Raw genomic sequence first — 22287 nt, forward strand, 5'->3', positions numbered from 1 at the left:
GGAGTCATTTGGTGGCCAGTGTCCTCAATTGCAAAGGTTTGCAATTAGAGTCCTCAGTCAAACTTGCAGTGCTTCAGGTTGTGAGCGCAATTGGTCTGTTTTTGAGCGCATACACACGAAGAAGAGAAACCGTTTGGAACAAAAATGGTTAAATGATCTTGTTTTTGTGCAATACAACCTTCGACTGAGGAGGAACCAAATGATGAGCAAATCACCTGATCTAGATCCCATTGTGTTGGACAATATTGATCCAACATCAGAATGGGTGGAGACTGAAGATCCTGTGTTTGAGGCTGATTTTGATATCGACATGTCTTTAGCGGGGGATGAGGCAGATTATGTGGCGGCATCAGAACCAGGATCAGTAGCGGCATCAAGGAAAGGCAAAGAACCAATGGAAGGCACTAGTCGTGCAGGTCGACAAACTCGTGCTTCCATTAGGTCCACTTCTATTGTCATTGGTGGCATTGATACTGAGGTTGCAGATCAGGCTGAGGCATCCTTAGACTCTGAACCAGATGATGTCTATGTAGCTCCTGATGATGATCCTGTGTCTAGTAGTGGTGATGGACTTGATGATTGATCATGTGTACACTGTAGACTTGTAGTAGGCCAATGACCTCATAGCTTGCAACATTGTTTTTGGACTTTATAGGCCATTTAGAGCCTCATTTCTTATGTATTTTGCTATTTTGTCGATGATATGTATTGTACTCGGTGCCATTTTGATATATTCACCTTTACATGGTATATAAATGAGCAAACTTCGCATATTTTGTCTCTATTGGCTTGGAATCATGGTTTTACATCTTAAAAATAGTTTTGTTTCATTAAAAATTAATTATTTAATGTATTTTTTTAAAACCGGTTCGTTTAGACCAAACCAGTCCCGGTTAGACCGGTTCCGGTCGGTAAACCGGTTCATTAGGTGGACCGGTCCGGTCACCGGTTCCGGTTTTAAAAACATTGCCAACCACTAGTTCTGATAGCGGAACGTTACAACCACAACCGCCTGCTCCAAAGAGATATACTAGCTCTGCGCAGTGGAGAAGCCAAGGCTCGTTACAATATTGTCCAAGCTCTCTCTAAGATAGTTTTATCGGAAGCTTGGTTGACCAAAAGCCTTTACAATGAGTTATGAGGTTCTATTTATAGCAAAGGGTAGGGTGACCCTTGACATTCCCCTTTTAGACTGTTCATATATCCTCATGACTCTTCAACTACTCTATGACTGTTACATTCAACTATTGACACTTGAACTTCCCCTTGACAAGACGTTACATCACAATGCACATGTGCCCATGTGAGACAAAATGGCTTTTGCAAGCCATGCATGACATCACTGGCACTCGGACCGTTGTGGTGAGACCAAGCTTGGTCGTCCGTGATGGTGACATTTTGCTGAGGCGAACTCTTGCCTCCGTTGCATCCAGGTGCATTGGTATGGCTCTTTCATCCAACTCGTTTGCTAGCATGTGCATGGTCTTCTTGGGTGCAGACGAACCGACAACACATTGATGCATAGTGTCAGCGCTGATCTTTTAGTGTATGCTGGTTGTCATGCGCATCAACTATCAACTAGACATGTTAAGCTCTAGTTGGACTTGCTTCTTGTCTTTGCCTCTGTGAGTGTGCCAAATAGGTTAGATTGCATGCGTATGCACAATGACATGCATGCTGTTGAATTCCCTTGCATGCGATCAACAACGCCACTCACCATGTCTGCTCTGTGCTAGCTGCTGGGATGAATCTATAACTTGTACGGGTGCAGTTTCATTCCTTTGTGCATGTTGTGCCCAATGTTTTAGGACTCCGACTCCGACTCCGACTCGGCCGAGGATCGACTCCGACTCCGACTCCGAAACGGTAATGACTCGGCCGGCTCGATTTCAATGACTCGGTCGTTGTAAAAAATACATTAAATATTTATTTTTTTTATTAAAAAACATAATTTTAAATATTTTAAACATAATTTTAAAGATTTTCATTCATGTTTCCAAACACACAGCATTATAATATAGATGGAAGACAACATATGATCAAAGTAGGCTCTTTGCTTCTGTTCAATTTGTACATTAAACCTTGACTGTCAATCTTGACATTGTCACTATACAACAACCACTGTTGCCCTCGACACAAACACTGCAATGCTCACGAATGAATATGCAATAGGGGGCTCATGGCGCAGTTGCTAAATCAACTATGCCAAGCTGCTTTCAATCTTACACTGCTGCACTGGTGCCGAAAGGATGTATCAACAAATATGCTGCGAGCAGTGAGGCTCAGAGCTAGATGTCTTAGGTCAGCTCTATGACCTTGAAAATATCTCAACCTCTGCCCAAGGAGGCTTACTGGCATGCGTCTTATAGCTGCTCAGATATAGCAATGAAGCACCTTCCAGAGTGCTACAACAATGATGAAACATAAACCTTTACTGCCCCCTATCTTAGAATGAAGGACTGTTGATGAAGTAAGCCAGAATATGTAAATGAACTCCTGATCATGAGACCAATTCCAATTTCCGATGATGATAACCTTACTATAGACAAAGACATATTCTTCTACAAATCTTCAACTTCAGTCAATAAGAGGAATGCTACTACATACAGTGCCTCTGTCTTTTCACTTAGAATCATCGAGACTCACAACTGCAATGTGAATACCCTTACTGCAAACCAATGAAACATGAACCTCTCACTGCTGCAATATAAGCCACTGAACCTTACACTGTCAGAAGGTGCCTACCATTAATTTCTAATTGCTACTATTGGAGGCACTGGCACTGCTGAAGTAATGATTGATGATGTAGTCCTACTCAATCTGCTTGTCAAGTCACCTTGGAAATTCAATTGTGAATAGAAGACCAGGTTTGAAGTTTGAACTTTGTAGATGATGATGTATATAAAGGATCAATACTTCAGTGCAATAAGTAGGTAATAAATGCGAAACGGATCTCATTGACTAAGCCAATCACAGAGCTAAATGATTCAGAGTTTTAAGCCTCATACAGTTGTGCAAGTCTACAAGAACAGTCCTTATTAAATCGGATCCGGCCGGGTTGACCGAGTCACACATGACTCGGCCGAGTCATTCAATGACTCGGCCGAGTCATTCAATGACTCAGCCGAGTCATGTGTGACTCGGTCAACCGGGCTGGTTACTTGGCCGGGTCACTCCTCCAGCAATCGACTCGGTTCGACTCGGCCGTTTCGGTTTCAAAACGGCCGGTTTGTAAAACACTGGTTGTGCCCCCTGTTGTACCTGTTCCTGATGCAACTCATTCTCTCGTCTGTGTAGCTCCTGTTCTTCCTTTAGTTGCTACTTAAGAACATGCAACTCCTTCTCTGTTCCGTTATCTGCCTTTGCGTGATCTTCATGTCGCACCGTCACCTCATAGCCTAAGTCTCCAAAATTGCTTTCACCACAAGTAGATATGCTTGAGCTTGCAACTTTGTTCCGCCTTTGTGTTGTCAACAACCTTTCTCTTGTGTTCGTTGTATCCAGTATGCTCCCTTTAGCGGTTGTTCATGGTGCTGCTTGCTGTGATGCTGCTGTCGTCATATCTTGATGTCCTTTTCTACGAACAAATTGATGTCTTCCTGGGTAGGCAAGTTCATAGACACTTGATTGACTGCATCTGCAAGTGTGCTCTGAATGGTGTCTCAGACTCTGCTCTCCTCGAAACCGTTGTACCTGTGCTGCTGAGAGTTAGATGAACACTTGTGATACCTGGAGATATGGCAACACTCATGGCAAGCAATTTGTCAGTCGAAAACCAAAATGAACTTGAGAACTGACTTGCAACATACCTGTGTGACTGATTATGAAGGTTGCGTAGTTTCCGCCAGGAGGTCGGGAGACTGACTGTGAAGACTGTGCAAGGCATAGTCCGGGCTGTCAGGAGGCTGATTAACTGCTGGAACTGCACAATGCACAGTCCAACCTGGCTGTTGACTGCTGGAATTGCAGAATGCGCAATCTCAGCTAGAAATGGTTGCAGGATCAGTGACTGCATTGCGCAATTTTCTGGGCCAGCAGTCACTGTCCCTCAGAATTGCGCAATGCAAGACTGGAGGACAGTCACTGGGCAGAAATGCGCATTTCCTGAGAGGAAGGCAGAGCCTTCCCTTTCAGGATTGCATAATGCTGGCTTGGTGAGGCAGAGTCTAGGCCAAGGCTGTCCAGACCTGCCGACGAGTAACTGAAAGCGAATGTGAATGTGAATGCATGGCGATACTGAGTGTAAGCATAAGTGAATGATCGTGCATGCAAACAGTGAATGAAATATTCAAAAAACAGAACAACATGCATGTGGGTGAGGCGAGTCGCCAAATTGGTGACCGTTTGTGAAAAACAGTTTCATGCATGCGACAACAGTGAGATGTTAACGAAAACTGAAACAGTGCTAGTACAAGATAGTATGTATCAAAACAACAACAAGCGCTCACTGAAATCAAGCAGACAACATTCATACGAAGCGAAACACAAAAATCTCCAGAAATGCAACACAAGACATGAAAAGCGGGCTTACCCCAAAACAATTGAGCTGAATGTGCCGGCGACTCCTAGATGCAACGCGGGATGTCGAGCTGCAAGGTTGATGTGAGGAATGAGCACTGCAACGTCCGATTCATGAGTTCTGATAAAATTGAAGATGTGACGCACATGCCTCAAATCTAGGAAGAGCGACACTTGGTGGGATGTTTCTGAAATGATCCTTGCATGCAACCTCCAACTGCTAAAAGTAGATCCCTAAACCAAGGGATGCCTTTGCATGTTGCCTTGGGAGAAGTAGCCCATGCATGCAAGCCAGTTTTGCTCGGTCCCGGAGGGAACCGGTCAACTCAGCTGCACATGCAACAATTTACTCAATTGCTGGGAGAAAATGCACATTTCTGGAAGGGAGCTGGGCTAGCTGCCCAGAAGATTTGCGCAATTCCTGGACAGAGTAACTGACTGCGACCAAGGATTGCGCAAATTCTGGGCTGAGCAGCCATGCTGGGAGGAATCGCACAATTTTCTGGATGAAGCCTGAGTGGCAGAATTGCGCAATTTTTGAGCGCAGTAGGTTGCTAGACAGAATTGCATAATTTCTGGAGGGAAGGTTGGTTGCCCTCTAGAATTGCACAATTTTTTGAGGGAGCTGCTCAACTTGCAGCTGGACCAAGTCCGGAGGAACAACCTGTGAGGGGAATGCAACAAGCTCTGATGGACAGGCTGTCATTCTGCAAGAAAAACGCTGAAACTTGTGTCCTTGACGAAGCAAGACATGCTGCTGTGAAAGGTTGGTAGGGAGGCTCCAAAGCGAAACTAAGACAAAATTTTAGAGGGTGGTTATAGCCGCTACAACACCTGGATATAGTGATATTTGATCAATGTGCTTGGAATTGTCGTAAAACACGAGATTTTTTGCAAGTTGAATCCCACTTTTAGTGTCACAGTAAATTATTGTTGTATCTAGTACTTGCTCAAACAACTCTCCAAAGAGCTTCCTCAGCCATACTACTTCATTGCTAGCCATGCTAACAATAATGTACTCGATTTCAGGTGTGCTAAGGGCTAGAAACTTCTGTTTTCTGCTCATTCAAGACATCATGGTAGATCCCAAGCTAAAGAACCATCCAAATGTGCTCTTTCTGTCAGCAGAGTTACCAACCCAATCAACATTAGAGTACCCGTGTAGTCTCACATCTCCGACAATATATCTTAATTCAAGATTGATGGTCCCATGCAGGTATCTCAACACATGCTTTGCAACAATCCAGTGTGCATGTGATGGCTTTATCATATATTGGCTCAACGTATTGACTGCAAAATGTTGATTTGTGTAGCTTGGGAGGTACTCCAAGCCCTAGGGTTCAGGGTTTGGAGGGCAAAGCACCACAAGGGTCACTTGTGGGCTTGGAACCCAAGTGTGGGGTTTTGCACCCATCGATGTTTGGGCCAAAACCTTGATGGATTTGTGACATGTGATGGATGAGGATGATAGTGCTTGGCGAGACGATTCTAACACAACGAGAATCGTCCGATTCCGAGTTGTCGTTAGAGAGATAAAGTTTTGAAGTTGACAAGTTAATTATTGGTTTTCAAGTCATGTAGGCTTGATGTAAAATTCGTCCAATAGATGGGTCTCTTCATAATTCGTTGAAGCCCCTCATTTGGATATAAAAGGAGGGTCAGATGATTCATTTTAGGCATCCATCTTGAGAAACACTCATACAAAAGAGCTCTGAATTTGGAGGCCTAGCCGCAGCTAGACAAGAAGGTTTGGAACAATGTGAGGAGTCTGCCCTAGACAACGTGGAAGGAGTTGTAGGAGACAACGCATTGTTGAGGGAAGTTTGCTGGCTAAGACTGATTCGATTGAGCTTGTTTCAAGTGCGGTTTAGTGCAGGGAAGGCAGGCAGTCAAGGCCGTAGCAAGGAGAAGTCAAGGGACAACATCAAAACAACGTTGGACAACCCTGCAGTGGAGGCCGAGGTGCTGGGCATGGTGCAGATTGTGTAGAGGCCTGTTTTGAGGGTTGTTTCAAGGCTGGTTTGCTGGACAGTGAGGGCCGAGGAGCCAAGGAGCATGACAATGCTGTTTAAGGGTAGTTTGGGTCAGATTTGAGGGAGGTTGAGGCCTATAGATGTTGCTATGCTAGGCTGCAGGCCATAGCCAACAACTAAGGCTATTTCAAGGGCAACGTTGGGTTAACAAGGCCAGGTTTAGGCAACGTGGTAGTGGAGGGCTCTCTCCAAGGAAGACCACAATCCTTAAAGGGCTAGATTGCTGACTGCGTGGAGGATTGAGGGATGCAGTTTGTGCCCTAACCAGGGTTGCAGGAGCAACAAGCAAGCGTGGAGGACAACAATGTTTTGTGGAGGAGTGTTGGGTCAAAGTATTGACTAGATTTGGATCAGTTTACCTTGCAGCCTTTGGGAGCCAATTTGAAGATGAGATTGGGCGAACATGTGTCTTCATTGGTGCAGATTCTACTATGATTGGATTGGGTGCCTTAGATCTTATTGGAGGGCAATGGGTTGGCTACCCAAAGTAGCCCTAGAGCAGCAGACAAGAAGGACGTATTTGGTGCGTGATTGGGTGAAGGTTTGCAGCTCTATGAGTAGCTCTTTGATGGATGAAAGAGGCTACTATAAGGCAGATTTGAGCTCAGGTATTGGCCAACCTAGAGAGCAGTTTGATGAGCCCGTGTACATGCAGCATTGTTAGGAGGCAACCCTCTCAGAGTCTTGATGTGTAGTGGCTTTGATGGACTAAGGCACTACTAGTGAGCAGTTGGGAGCGAAGAACCGGCAGGACAAGATATGACATCAAAGTTGCGCAACGAAGTTTGTCATTGTATCTTGTATACCATAGGATGTTGTATTATTTATATTTGGTTTAATATAATGAAGATTGGGATTATACATATTGTACAATTTTGTTTAAAACTATGTATATTTCTGCATATGTGATTTATTGCTTTATATTTCACTGTGCAAAGTAGTTCATGGTTGAGATTCTTAGTTTGGTAGGATCAGTGATTTTAGGACTCTAACCTAGACCGAAGGTCGTGGAGATTCAACATGGTATCAGAGCATGTCTGAGCTACTTTGGAAGTAAGTAAATTAGAGTTGTGCGCAACGAAGTGCAGTGTGAGAGGGAATTGGTCACACTGTGAGTGAAGGGTTCACTATAATGTCGAAGTTGCAGGCAGGTCTCTGGTATGAGGACAGGTTGGAAGGGTTGTCCAACTATACTCCTTGGGAGGAAAGGATCAAGTTGGTCTTGCAGGTTGACAGGATCTGGGATTTTGCAGAGAAAAAGGTCAAGAAGCCAACCAACCCTAAGGAGCTGGAAATATGGGATGATTTGGATGCGAGGGTGAGATTGATCATCCTCAATGGTGTGAAGGATGTCCTAATACCTCATTTGTTCGGGAAGAACAATGCACATGAGATGTGGATGGCTCTTCAGAATTTGTTCCATAATAAGAACGAGAACCGAGTACTAGTATTGGAGGATAAGTTGAAGTCCACCAAGATGATAAAGGGTGAAAGCGTGACCTCGTATTTGACGAGATTGTTTCAGGTCAAAGATGAGCTTGCTGCCATCGGTGTGACCAATTCAGTTGGAGATATGGTAAGGATTGCCTTGAAAGGGTTCATCGAGGAATGGAAGCCCTTCATCAACGGAATCGTTGCCAGGGAGAAGTTGCCAGACTCGGATAGGTTGTGGGATGACTTCATTCAGGAAGAGTTGCGAAACGAAGATCTTTATCCGAAGAAGAAGGCTTCAGATGATGACATGGTACTTGCATCGCGAATGAAGGGTAAGCAAAAGAACGACTTGAGTAAAGTCAAGTGTTTTTATTGTGGCAAGATGGGTCATTTTTCGTCGAGATGTTCGATGAAGAAGAAGGGAAATGATGAGATGAAGAAAGGAAAGCAGGTCGTCGATGTTGCCACTTTAGCTGAGATAGATGATCTCTCCAGGAGATTTGAAGAGGACTTTGCTATGATTTCTAATTTCTCGTAGGGTACTATGAATGAGGATGCATGATACGTGGACAGTGGTGCGACAAAGCATATGACAGGGTCACAGGAGGTTTTTGAGACTCTCGCTGAATGGGACTCGTAGTTGCACATGGCGTTGGGTGACAAGAATCAGTTGGAGATCCGAGGATCGGGATTTGTGCCATTCAGGATGGAGATGAGACGTGTGATGCGGGTCCATGATGTACTGTTTGTACTAGGACTTAGATATAGCGTGATTTCTGTCTCAATGATCGAGAGGAGTTTGAAGTCATGTTCCAGGATGCGAAGGAAAGACTCAGGCCCAAAGGCTCTAGCTCCAATGGGATTGTGCTTGGAGTTAGAGAGCATGGTCTCTACAGGTTGACGGGCAAGCTTGTGAATCGTGGAAAGAAGCAGGTGCAAGTTCCAGAGAAGTAGGAGCAAGTGCAAGTGTAAGTACAGATGCAGGCTTCAGAGGAGCAGGTACAGGTTCTCGAGAAGAAGGTACCGTCTAGGTTGCAAAGGCTTAGAAGGAGTCTAGTTTGAGACGAAGCTTGCAGATTTAGAGGGAGACTCTGCAACCCAAGAAGAACGCATGGTCAGTGGGGAGCAATGGTGCTTCTACAATTGGCGAGAAGGAATCATGGAGAGAGTGGAAAACGTTATAGGATAAGAAGAAGAAGCAGGGTGCTTTCGGCAGAGACAACGACACTTCCGAGAAGGGCGTAGTTCACTGTGCAGGGAGTGCTGTGATACTGAGCGCCAGGAGTTGGGCAAGTGTTGCGAGTAGTGATGATGATGACGAGAGACTTCCTAGTCTTAGAAGTACCTCCCTCGCTAGGAGTGAGTGTTGATTTGTGTAGCTTGGAAGGTACTCCAAGCCCCAGGGTTCAGGGTTTGGAGGGAAAAGCACCACAAGGGTCACTTGTGGGCTTGGAACCCAAGTGTGGGGTTTTGCACCCATCGATGTGTGGGCCAAAACCTTGATGGATTTGCGAAATGTGATGGATGAGGATGGTAGTGCTTGGCGAGACGATTCCAACGCAATGAGAATCATCCGATTCCGAGTTGTTGTTAAAGAAAAATGAAAAGTCATGTAGGCTTGATGTAAAATTCGTCCAATAGAAGGGTCTCTTCATAATTCGTTGAAGCCCCTCATTTGGATATAAAAGGAGGGTGAGATGATTCATTTTGGGCATCCATCTTGAGCAACACTCATACAAAAGAACTCTGAATTTGGAGGCCTATCTGGAGCTTGACAAGAAGGCTTGGGACAACTTGAGGAGTCTGCCCTAGACAACATGCAAGGAACTGTAGGAGACAACGTATTGTTGAGGGATGTTTGTGGGCTAAGACAAATTTGTTTCGGTTTGTTTAAAGTGCGGTATAGTGCAGGGAATGCAAGCAATCAAGGCCGTAACAAGGAGAAATCAAAGTACAACATCAAAATAGCATGGGACAACCTTGCAGTGGAGGCCAAGGTGCTGGGCATGGGGCAAATTGTCTAGAGGTCTGTTTCAAGGACGTTTTCTTGGATAGTGAGGTTCGAAGAGCCAAGGAGCATGACAATGTTGTTTAAGGGAAGTTTGGGTTAGATTTGAGGGAGGCCGAGACCTACAGCTCCTACTGTGCTAGGCCGCAGGCCATAGCCAGCAGCTAAGGCTGTTTCAAGGGCAACGTTGGGTTAAGAAGCCCTGGTTGAGGCAATGTATAGGGCTCTCTCCAAGGAAGATCACAATGCTTAGGGCTCTCTCCAAGGAAGACCACAATGCTTAAAGGGATAGATTGTTGTTTGCATGGAGGATTAAGGGCTGCAGTTTGTGCCCTAGCTAGGGTTGCAGGGGCAACAAGCAAGCGTGTAGGAAAACAATGTTTTATGGAGGAGTGTTGGGTCAAATTATTGACCAGATTTGGATCAATTTACCTTGCAGCCAGTGGGAGCCAATTTGAAGACGAGATTGGGTGATTGTGTGTCTTCTAAGGTGCAAATTCCGCATTGATTGGATTGGGTGCCTTAGATCTGATTGGAGGGAAGTGTGTTGGCTACCCAAAGTAGCCCTAAAACAACAGACAAGGACGATAATGATTTGAGGCTTTTGCTATTTGTATTCTGTGTAGTGTTATCTTCCGGAGTCCTCGCATTGATGTTTGTAGGAATCGACGTTTTGAACCAACCTCTGTGGTTCATCATCAAGAATAGATCCATGAGTGAATAAGTCATAACTCAATAGGGTTTATAAATAAGGCTAGGGTTGGTATGGGAATGAATATAAGCCGACAGCTTTAATTCAGTTTTGTTATAATTTGTTTATTTTAATTTTATTGTTAACTTAATAATTATTTTAGTTGGTTTTTAATTGCTAATTTAATATCTAGTGTTTCTTCTTTTAAGATTAAAGTTAGGATTTTAATGAATAATTAATATTGATTAGTGATTATAAATTAAATGTATTATTATTTAATTTATAATCACTAATCAATATTAATTATTAATTAGTTTATAATCACTAATCATTATTAATTATTAATTAAGATCCTAACTTTAATCAATATTAATTAATAATTAATATTGGTAGTGATTATAAATTAAATGAATTATTATTTAATTTATAATCAATAATCAATATTAATTATTAATTAGTTTATAATCACTAATCAATATTAATTATTAATGAAGATCCTAACTTTAATCTTAAAAGAAGAAAAACTAGATATTAAATTAGCAATTAAAAACCAACTAAAATAATTATTAAGTTAACAATAAAATTAAAATAAACAAATTATAACAAAACTGAATTAAACCTGTCGGCTTATATTCATTCCCATACCAACCTTAGCCTTATTTATAAACCCTATTGAGTTCTGACTTACTCACTCATGGATTTATCCCTGATGATGAACCACAGAGGTTGGTTCGAAACATCGATTCCTACAAACATGAATTCGAGGATTCCGGAAGATAACACTACAAAGAAGGACATTGTTGGTGCGTGATTGGGTGAAGTTTTGCATCCTTATGAGTAGCTCTTTGATGGACAAAAGAGGCTACTAGAAGGCAAATTGGAGCTCAGGTATTGGCCAGCCTAGAGAGCAGTTTGATGAGCCCGTGTACATGCGGCAGAAGATACTTGCAACATTGTTAGGAGGCAACCCTCTTGGGGTCTCAATGTGTAGTGGCCTTGATGGAATAAGGCACTACTAGTGAGCAGTACGGGATCGAAGGACCGACACGACAAGATACGACATCGAAGTTGCACAATGAAGTTTGTCATTGTATCTTGTATACCATAAACTGCTGTATCATTTAGATTTGGTTTAATATAATGAAGATTGGGATTTTACATATTGTACAATTTTGTTAGACACTGTGTATATTTGTGCATATGTGATTTGCTGCTTTATATTTCCGATGTGCAAAGTAGTTTATAGTTGAGATTCTTGGTTTGGTAGCATCAGTGATTTTAAGACTCTAACCTAGACCCAAGATCGTGGAAATTCAACAGAAAACATATGACCAGTGTAGTGTTCACATCGAAGTTGCACAATGAAGTTTGTCATTGTATCTTGTATACCATAAACTGCTGTATTATTTAGATTTGGTTTAATATAACGAAGATTTGGATTTTACATATTGTACAATTTTGTTAGAAACTGTGTATATTTGTACATATGTGATATGCTGCTTTATATTTCCGATGTGCAAAGTAGTTTATAGTTGAGATTCTTGGTTTGGTAGCATCAGTGATTTTAAGACTCTAACCTAGACCCAAGATCGTGGAAATTCAACAGAAAACATATGTCCAGTCTAGTGTTCACTAAGAACATCAATGCCCCAATCAGTTGTCGTTACTCAGAAGGATTTGTCAAATTAGGAATTGCAACTTCACCTCATAAGTCCTTGAAATTCATTTCCATTGGTGTGTTCATGGACTTACATTTTGTCATACCAAACCTTTCCAACAACTTGACAACATCTTTTCCTTGAGAAAAGAAAATCTCACTAGGTCTTTGCCATTCCTCTAGGCCCAGGGAGTTGTGTATCAAATGAAGATCTTTCATTTCAAACTTAGAGGTTATTTGCCTCTTATATTGGAGGATAATAGGTTCTCTTCTTGTCAAGAATAAAGGCATACCTTGGACCGTTTTGAAGTAGAGATTTGGATCAACATTGCTTCTGGTAAAACCAAGCTTTTTCAAGAAGCGATCAATGCGGGCATACCAAGCTCTTGGGGCTTGCTTCAATCCATAGAGAGCTTTCTTCAATCTACACACATGGGTTTTCCGGTCATGTACTTCAAAGCCTTGTGGTTTCTCCACAGATACTTCTTCCTTGAGGAAGCGTTGCAGAAAAGCATATGGTTTGAGGTAGGCGGCAGATGATCCAATGAAATAGGCCACAAGTATCACCAAAGAATCCACTATGATAGGCCGCAAGTAAGCCCTAAACCCTAATCTCGGATCTGCTACAGCAAGGAGTTTGATGTTTTGCTGTCCAATGATAGGCATCCAAATCTGCTATAGGTTATGAGGCTCCTCCACGTATCCTACAGCCAACCTATACCAAGCAGCGACATAAAGCAACCCCAAACAATAACGAAGAACCTATGTCCTACTGCGCGTTATCCTAGGCATATGCGGCCTAGAGAGAGGGCCTTAACTAGCCTTTCGACCCTCACAAAAGGTCCTCCCACACAGCTGTAGCAACAACCCTATTCAGCGGCCTTGTGACAGAGATAACCCACACACAATAGTATAGAAGCATACTCCAACTTACCTTTGATTTGTTGTGGCCTGATTTGACCAAGAAGACATAACCATACTGCCCATAAATCTGCTCTTAAGCACCTTCCTAGTTGCCTTAGAGTTGTAGCCTTCTTCCACAGAGAATCTGCACTAAAACGCTGTGGCTAGGGCTTGGTCTTTACAACAGCTAGGGTCTTGTTGCGGCTAGGGCATGGCCTCTTCTCTTGACTGTGGCTAGGGCACATTTTCAGCTGCGGCTAGATCTCCTTCATGTCTGCAGCTAGGGCTTTCTTAGATGACTCTTTCCACTACGTCCTCCTTGAGAGAAGACAAACCCAAACAAGTGGAGAGAGATCATGAGATGATGTGTACCTCAAATGACTTGAGGTCTCCTCTATTTAAATGCAATGTTGAGGTTGAGTTGGGGGTAATTTGCTTGCTGGCCGACCTTGACAAATTGTCAATAATACAAATAAATTCATAACTCCATAAATACATGTCGGAATTGGATGATCTTTAGATCAATCCTACACTTCTCGAAGAGAGGAATCCATGAAAAATAGCAGCTGCCATAAATAAGGTGACCCACATGGAGTTTGGCCCTACTTGCCAATTTTAACACCCTCTCTCAACTAGGGAGAACTCCATCTGCTAATCGATTTGTTAGTCGGTACTATCTCTGCCATCAATGCACTGCTCTGCTCTGCTGTACTATGAATAAGAAGAAGTGATCGAGAATGTATCATACTATTCTCTACTGACCCAAAGTCAGTCCCGATTAAAGAGAGTGTCTCGTACCACTCTTACTGACCCGAAGTCAGTTCCAATTGATCTCAAATTAATATCGGTTATCCTAGCATAGGGAGTACGGTAGTACACGATGCGTCCATCGGAAGTACTATGGTCCCTATCCTCATTTAAATGCGAGGTACTTCCCATGAGTCCCAGATTGCATGGGTAGGATGTCTCAGCAGGAGAAGGATGAACCACTCGTCCTGCCTACATGTCGCCATGGGGTATCCCAGGGGAAGGTTGAACCACTCACTCTGTACACAACAAATCACAGGGGGAAGGCTGGACCACTCACCTTATGATTGTGTCTCAGCATGAGAGGGATGAACCACTCATCTTGCCTACATAGCAAACCACTAGAGGAAGGTTGAAGTTTTGAACCACTCATGCTATGGTTGCTCATCGCTCCAAGAAGTACCCGAAGCCCCCAGAGCTCCCAAAGCTCAATACCCATATTATATAGGACCCTCAGGAGAGGGTCTCTCCACGACTCCTAATCATTCTCGGAAAGTTAAGAATTTGACCTTTCCCGAGGGCTTCGTTACAATATCGATGACTTGCTCATCAGTCCCAATGTGATGTTTCCTTATTTCTCCTCGTTGTACCATATCCTGGATAAAGTGGTACTTGGTGTCTATGTGCTTTGAGTGATCATTAAATATGGGATTCTTTGATAATCAGATCCCACCCTGGTTGTTGTACAGGATCATGGTGGTATCCAGCACATGTCCAAACAACTCACTGAAGAGCTTCCTCAACCAGATAGCTTCACAGGAGGCCATAATTGCAGCTATGTATTCAGCCTTAGTGGTGCTCAAAGCAACCGACTTCTGCTTCCTGCTCATCTAGGATATCGAAGCAGAACCCAAAGAGAAACAACACCCGAAATTGCTCTTGCGATCCATCACACTGCCTGCCCAATCAACATCAAAATAACCATGCAGCCTCACATCTACAACAATGTATCTCAGTCCATGAGTGATTGTGCCTTGAAGATATCTCGGACAATTCTTGGCACCAATCCAATGTGTGTGATGAGGCCAACCATATATTGGCTGAACGTGTTAACTGCAAAACATGTATCGGGACAGGAGTTCACCAAGAACATCAGTGCTCCTATGAGTCGACGATACTCAGAAGCATTTCCCAATTTAGGTCCGACAACATTACCGCATAACCTTTTATAGTTAAGCTCCATCGGGGTAGTCACGGGCTTGTAGTCTATCATCCCAAAACTTTCCAATATCTTCACAACATATTTTCCTTGAGATAAGGAAATTTCTCCTGGCTTTTGCCAGACCTCTGACCCTAGGAAGTAGTGCATCAGACCTAGGTCCTTCATCTCAAATTTGGAATCCAACTCCTTCCTACGTTTGTGAATGAGAGGGTCTGCACTTGTCAGAAAAGGTCATCCATATAAAGTACCAGTATGAGAGGCTTATCATCCACAACCTTAAAGTAAAGGTTTGGATCGGCTTCACTCCTAGTGAATCTCAACTTCATCAGATAGCTATCAATCCTCTCATTCCAAGCTTGGGGTGCTTGCTTCAATCCATAGAGAGCTTTCTTCAACCTGCATACATGAGATTCCTAGTCATGTACCTCAAACCCCTTGGGTTGTTCCACATATACTTCCTCTTTGATCGAACCATGCAAGAAAGCGGTCTTGACATCTATCTGATGTAGGTTCCATCCTTGCGAGGCAGCAAGGGCTAAGATCGAGCGTATGGTGGTGTATTGGGCAATAGGTGCAAATATCTCATAAGTTCATTACTCGAAGAGAGGAATCCAAGAAAAATAGCAGCTGCCATAAATAAAGTGACCCACATGGAGTTTGGCCCTAGTTGGCAATTTTAACAATTTTACATAGTAACTAACAGTGGTCAATTAAAGAGGATCATGATAGCTTGTATTACTTTCCTTTTCAAAAGTTGATTGTAGAAATTTAATTATAAATCTTCAGTTTTCATTAGGAACATAGGAAGAAAGAAAATCCTTAAAACATCCACAATCATTATCTTAATAAACTCAAAAAGGCTTCTAGCAAGTTTACCAACTCCAGTCGATAATTTATGTAAGCAATTTAAGAACACTGAATATACTAAACACATGATTTCAAATTTCCCGAGCCTTAGTTTACTTGTGGATGAAATCTGTATTCTGATCTCCAGATTTTAATCATACACTTCTTGACTTTAACCTCCAATACTCTTCGTCTTTTCTGCTCACTGAATGAATTTGTCTGTTCAGATCCTTTTCTGTTTCAATATGTCAGTTCTCCACTGTACTGTTATCTGTCAGATTTTGGTGCTGCTCTAGTTGCTTTAGCAACTCAAGCCTTTTCAGCCCTGGAGGGGTGTGCATTTCTCTTTTTGCCCAATTTCGAAGAGCTTGCTTAACTTCTCTCAATTTTGATTCGCAAACAAAGGAAGGCTATCCTGACACTGGAACCGTCCAAGCTTGTCTTATAAGGTCAGTTACCCCTTCCTCCATCAGCCATCTTCGATTGTATCGAAACGGAATAGGGCCCAGGTCTTCTCACTACAATTTTATATACTTGGGTTTTAGATCTTATTTCATGGACTAAATTTGTTTTTGTCTTGCTTTTATAGGAGTGGCCCTTGCACTCGCACTATGTATTGACACAAATGTACCTAGCAGTTCCATTGACCTTGCTGTGGTCCATTTGTGGACTTTAATAAACTTTCCTTATCTTATCTAGTAATAAAATCTACCATACACTTCTTGACTTTAACCTCCAATACTCTTCCTCTTTTCTGCTCACTGAATGAATTTGTCTGCTCAGATCCTCTTCTCTTTCAATATGTCAGTTCTCCACTGTACTGTTACCAATCAGATTTTGGTGCTGCTCTAGTTGCTTTACTAGCTCAAGCCTTTTCAGCCCTGGAGGTATGAATTTATCTTTTGCTCAAGTTTGAAGAGCTTGATTAATATCTCTCAATTTTGATTCCCAAACAAAGGAAGGCAATCCTGACACTGGAACCATCTAAGCTTGTCTTATAATGTCAGTTACCCCTTCTTCAATCAGTCATCTTGGATTGTATCGAAACAGAATAGGGCCCAGGTCTTCTTGCTACAATTTTATTTTCTTAGACTAAATTTGTTTTGTCTTGCTTTTATAGGAGTGGCCCTTGCACTCGCACTGTGTATTGACACAAATGTACCTAGCAGTTCCATTGACCTTGCTGTGGTCCTTTTGTGGATGTTAATAAACTTTACTTATGTTATCTAGTAGAAAAATCTACCATACACTTCTTGACTTTAACCTCCAATACTGTTCCTCTCTTCTGCTCACTGAATGAATTTGTCTGCTCAGATCCTTTTCTGTTTCAATATGTCAGTTCTTCACTGTACTGTTATCAGTCAGATTTTGGTGCTGCTCTAGTTGCTTTACCAGCTCAAGCCTTTTCAGCCCTGGAGGTATGTATTTCTCTTTGTCCCAAGTTCAGAGAGCTTGCTTCACTTCTCTCAATTTTGATTCCCAATCAAAGGAAGGCGACACTGACACTGGAACCATCCGAGCTTGTCTTATATGTTCAGTTACCCCTTCCTCCATCAGCCGTCTTGGATTGTATCGAAAAGGAATAGAGCTGAGGTCTTCTTACTACAATTTTATATACTTGGGTTTTAGACCTTATTTCTCAGGCTAAATTTGGTTTTGTCTTGCTTTTATAGTAGTGACCCTTGCACTTGCACTGTGTATTGACACAGATGTACCTGGCAGTTCCATTGACCTTGCTGTGGTCCTTTTGTGGATGTTAATAAACTTACCTTCTTCGATCAGTCATCTTGGATTGTATCGAAACAGAATAGGGCCCAGGTCTTCTTGCTACAATTTTATACACTTGGGTTTTAGATCTTATTTCTTAGACTAAATTTGTTTTGTCTTGCTTTTATAGGAGTGGCCCTTGCACTCGCACTGTGTATTGACACAAATGTACCTAGCAGTTCCATTGACCTTGCTGTGGTCCTTTTGTGGATGTTAATAAACTTTCCTTATGTTATCTAGTAGAAAAATCTACCATACACTTCTTGACTTTAACCTCCAATACTGTTCCTCTCTTCTGCTCACTGAATGAATTTGTCTGCTCAGATCCTTTTCTGTTTCAATATGTCAGTTCTTCACTGTACTGTTATCAGTCAGATTTTGGTGCTGCTCTAGTTGCTTTACCAGCTCAAGCCTTTTCAGCCCTGGAGGTATGTATTTCTCTTTGTCCCAAGTTCAGAGAGCTTGCTTCACTTCTCTCAATTTTGATTCCCAATCAAAGGAAGGCGACACTGACACTGGAACCATCCAAGCTTGTCTTATATGTTCAGTTACCCCTTCCTCCATCAGCCGTCTTGGATTGTATCGAAAAGGAATTGAGCTGAGGTCTTCTTACTACAATTTTATATACTTGGGTTTTAGACCTTATTTCTCAGGCTAAATTTGGTTTTGTCTTGCTTTTATAGGAGTGACCCTTGCACTTGCACTGTGTATTGACACAGATGTACCTGGCAGTTCCATTGACCTTGCTGTGGTCCTTTTGTGGATGTTAATAAACTTACCTTCTTCGATCAGTCATCTTGGATTGTATCGAAACAGAATAGGGCCCAGGTCTTCTTGCTACAATTTTATACACTTGGGTTTTAGACCTTATTTCTTAGACTAAATTTGTTTTGTCTTGCTTTTATAGGAGTGGCCCTTGCACTCGCACTGTGTATTGACACAAATGTACCTAGCAGTTCCATTGACCTTGCTGTGGTCCTTTTGTGGATGTTAATAAACTTTCCTTATGTTATCTAGTAGAAAAATCTACCATACACTTCTTGACTTTAACCTCCAATACTGTTCCTCTCTTCTGCTCACTGAATGAATTTGTCTGCTCAGATCCTTTTCTGTTTCAATATGTCAGTTCTTCACTGTACTGTTATCAGTCAGATTTTGGTGCTGCTCTAGTTGCTTTACCAGCTCAAGCCTTTTCAGCCCTGGAGGTATGTATTTCTCTTTGTCCCAAGTTCAGAGAGCTTGCTTCACTTCTCTCAATTTTGATTCCCAATCAAAGGAAGGCGACACTGACACTGGAACCATCCGAGCTTGTCTTATATGTTCAGTTACCCCTTCCTCCATCAGCCGTCTTGGATTGTATCGAAAAGGAATTGAGCTGAGGTCTTCTTACTACAATTTTATATACTTGGGTTTTAGAACTTATTTCTCAGGCTAAATTTGGTTTTGTCTTGCTTTTATAGTAGTGACCCTTGCACTTGCACTGTGTATTGACACAGATGTACCTGGCAGTTCCATTGACCTTGCTGTGGTCCTTTTGTGGATGTTAATAAAATTCCCTTATCTTATCTAGTAATAAAATCTTTAAACATCTTTTCCTTCTTCTTGAGGGGCAATGCTTGGTTAAATGAGCATACATTTTATTCCTGGTAATCATAATCTTCATAAGTGGTGGAGTTCATCTACTATTGTGATCTCTGTAGGTGCGTTTCTGAATTTTGCAATAGCAAAGAAAGGGCCTTCGTTGCTTGAATGTTTCAATCTCAGTTGCCATGTTTTCCTCAACAGGATTGTCTCCCATGATCCTTTATTTGACCCCATATGCGCAATGAAAAGACACTAGTCTTTCGTTCATTTTTCCATCTTATTTCATAAACCTTTATATCTTGTTTTGCTAGAGCCATATTTTCTTTTCACTTTGGAATTCATTGCATAAGTTCTAGTAATCCTATTTTAGGGAAGCTTCCCTTGGAATGGAGGAGAGTCGGCCGAAAGTGTGAAGTGACTTTGTGAGATGACATTGGCATCCCTCTTAGTTCCTTCAAAGTCTCACTTGAGAAATAGGACTTTATCTCAATAAGTGTGTATTTGAGAGATAACTGTTCTATTGGCAGCAAGTCTGGATTCTAGGAGAGCTTCCTCTATCTGGAGATTAGATGGATACAGGGCTTCATAATGTATGGTTTTTTTGCTTATCCTCTAAATTATAAGATTTTGCTTTTCTGATCATCTATCAGGGATTCCCTGCTAAATCTAGTTTACTGAAAAAAGGCTTTACAGATGACCAATGTCTAGCATGTGGTAAAGCAAAATCTTTTGAACACATTTTGTGGGAGTGCTGGGTAGATAGATGTTGTTGGCAGCAGGTTCACAGATAGGTGCCTTCTATTTTCTAGGGAAATAGGTTGAATTGTTGGGTGACTCTATGTAGTCGGCCCATTCATTTTTAAATTTTCATAGGTCTTTGAAGTTGCCTTAGAGTTTCTGCTATGTGCTCTTTCTCGAAACTAAGATGTAAGTGTATCTTTGATAACGATGTCAACCCTGTTCCTTCCTTGCTTAGGATTCGATGGGAAGAGGTATGTCATTAGCTCCTGGGTAAGAATTTTCTCTTGGCTACTAGAGATACCAAAAATGCTAATGTCTTTCCATAGTGAGTTCTTGTCTCAGTTTTAGTAACTCTAAGGAATATGTCTTGATTGCACTTTTTTGTTTTTTGTACATATATTCTGGTTAATTTAAAACCCTTTTTGTCAAGAAAATTGTCTATTATTCCAATTCCTTAACAGACTTGTTGTCTCTTTGTCAAGCTTAAGGATCGATATTTTCTGTCAAAGATTGAGGTTAGAGGGATGGTGGTGTTGGTGTGTGCAGATAAATCATTCTTAGCAAGGGATGCACATTAGTTTATAATTGTTGATAGATATCTGGACTCTGCTAAAAGGCTACTGTAGGTAGATTGTTGTGTATATATATGCATACAGTCATTCTTTTGAAGTGATTGGAATATTATTATTTGTCCTGGATCTCATTAGGTGAGTGATATAGTCTGGGACAAGCTAGTTGGAGGCATGCCATCTCAAAAAGAATAGACATTTGATTGCTTTCGCAGTTATTATGTTCAGTTTTGGTACCAACTCTAACAACAACTGTCTGCCTATTCAATTTCCTTATATGTTTCAAGGTATTACTGAAGTGAAGCCTGATTTTCAAGTTCTCTACAGAATGAGTAATTCGTGCTGTATGCAGTTCATCATAAGTGGATATATATTTGTTTAAATGATTCGTATGCCTAAGGCATTATTTTTGTTCATGGCGCTTGCAAGCATTTTGGGCCAAGGTTGACTGAGATGTTCATGAACTTGTATTATCTAATCACATGTCAAATTTTAGTATATTTTTTTGATGATGTGATTTTTTCTACAGGTGGGTTCCATAGAAGGAAGAGTTGGAGTGCATCATGTAGAAGAGGCACAACAGAGTAAGAACTTCACTTTCAAGTGTCACAGGGATTCTAATGACATATATGCAGTTAATTCATTGAACTTCCATCCGGTAAGATTCAAATTGCTTGTTGATTTTTAAGTTTTAACAATTTTTTTCTCTTCTCCTCTGATAAGACACCTACTGTCAGTTTATTTGTATTAGTTTTTCTGTGACTGAAATTCTTAGAGTTGATTATCTAACATTGTAAACTGAATTTGGTTGCTTTGACAGATTATTGTTTTTTGGTTTTTGTTTTTTACATGAGTCCCCACCTTCAGCCTGTGGGTAAGGGTGAGATATTTATAGTGATTATAAAATATATAAAAGAATGTTAAATAAAATAATATTAATAATATAATGAAAGACAGAACATAACTAAGGGATATGAGTGTTCATCCGATGTTTATTATTTATCCTTCTCATGTTCTGTTCCTGAATTAATGAACTTGTTCAATGCATTGGTATCAAAGTTTGGGTCCCATCCTTTGGCCATGTTGAAGAATCTGGGGCCAATGTAGTATTAATGTGATTCTTCTTGACTTGATAACTATTTGTGAGGTGTTTTAACTTTTCTTCTTAACATAGTCTTCATTAGTTATTATTAGAGTGTGTCTTCGTTAGTTCATCAAATAGCTACCAAAACAAAGAGACAAGAACACAAGATGTTTGGCTTTTTGCCAGGGCCAAAACCTCTCCCTCTTGGAGAGGAAAACCCGCACAAAATTCTTCTTATAGAGATTCCAATTGACGAATACCAAGACCATGACCCTTGACCTACTAGGCCACTCCAAGACCAAGACACCAATCCTCTTCTTGCTGCTGAGATCATCATCATCATTACTGCTTCACGGAGATCATCATTCATGCTTCCTTCATTGAGATATTCATGGGAGTATGACTGTTGCACCATATCTCCATCTGTACTTAGTTCATTGCTGCTGCTTCATCATTGTTCCATCTTCACTGCATTCTTACTAA

The 22287-nt window shown here is 41.6% G+C and overlaps 1 protein-coding gene across 1 annotated transcript in view; it reads left to right on the forward strand.

Moving 5' to 3' along the window:
- The window catches only part of LOC149153429 (protein RAE1-like), a 357670-nt gene that overhangs the window by 121990 nt on the left and 213393 nt on the right, over window positions 1–22287 (forward strand). The window contains exon 6 of the mRNA XM_089443820.1: window positions 21250–21378. Coding sequence (XP_089299946.1) covers window positions 21250–21378 — 129 coding nt within the window. The remainder of the gene's footprint in view (window positions 1–21249; window positions 21379–22287) is intronic.

Source organism: Pinus tabuliformis, chromosome 9, assembly GCF_031772625.1.
Source record: "Pinus tabuliformis cultivar Carrire ecotype Pingquan chromosome 9, CPIR1, whole genome shotgun sequence".
NCBI classification, from domain to species: Eukaryota; Viridiplantae; Streptophyta; class Pinopsida; order Pinales; family Pinaceae; genus Pinus; species Pinus tabuliformis.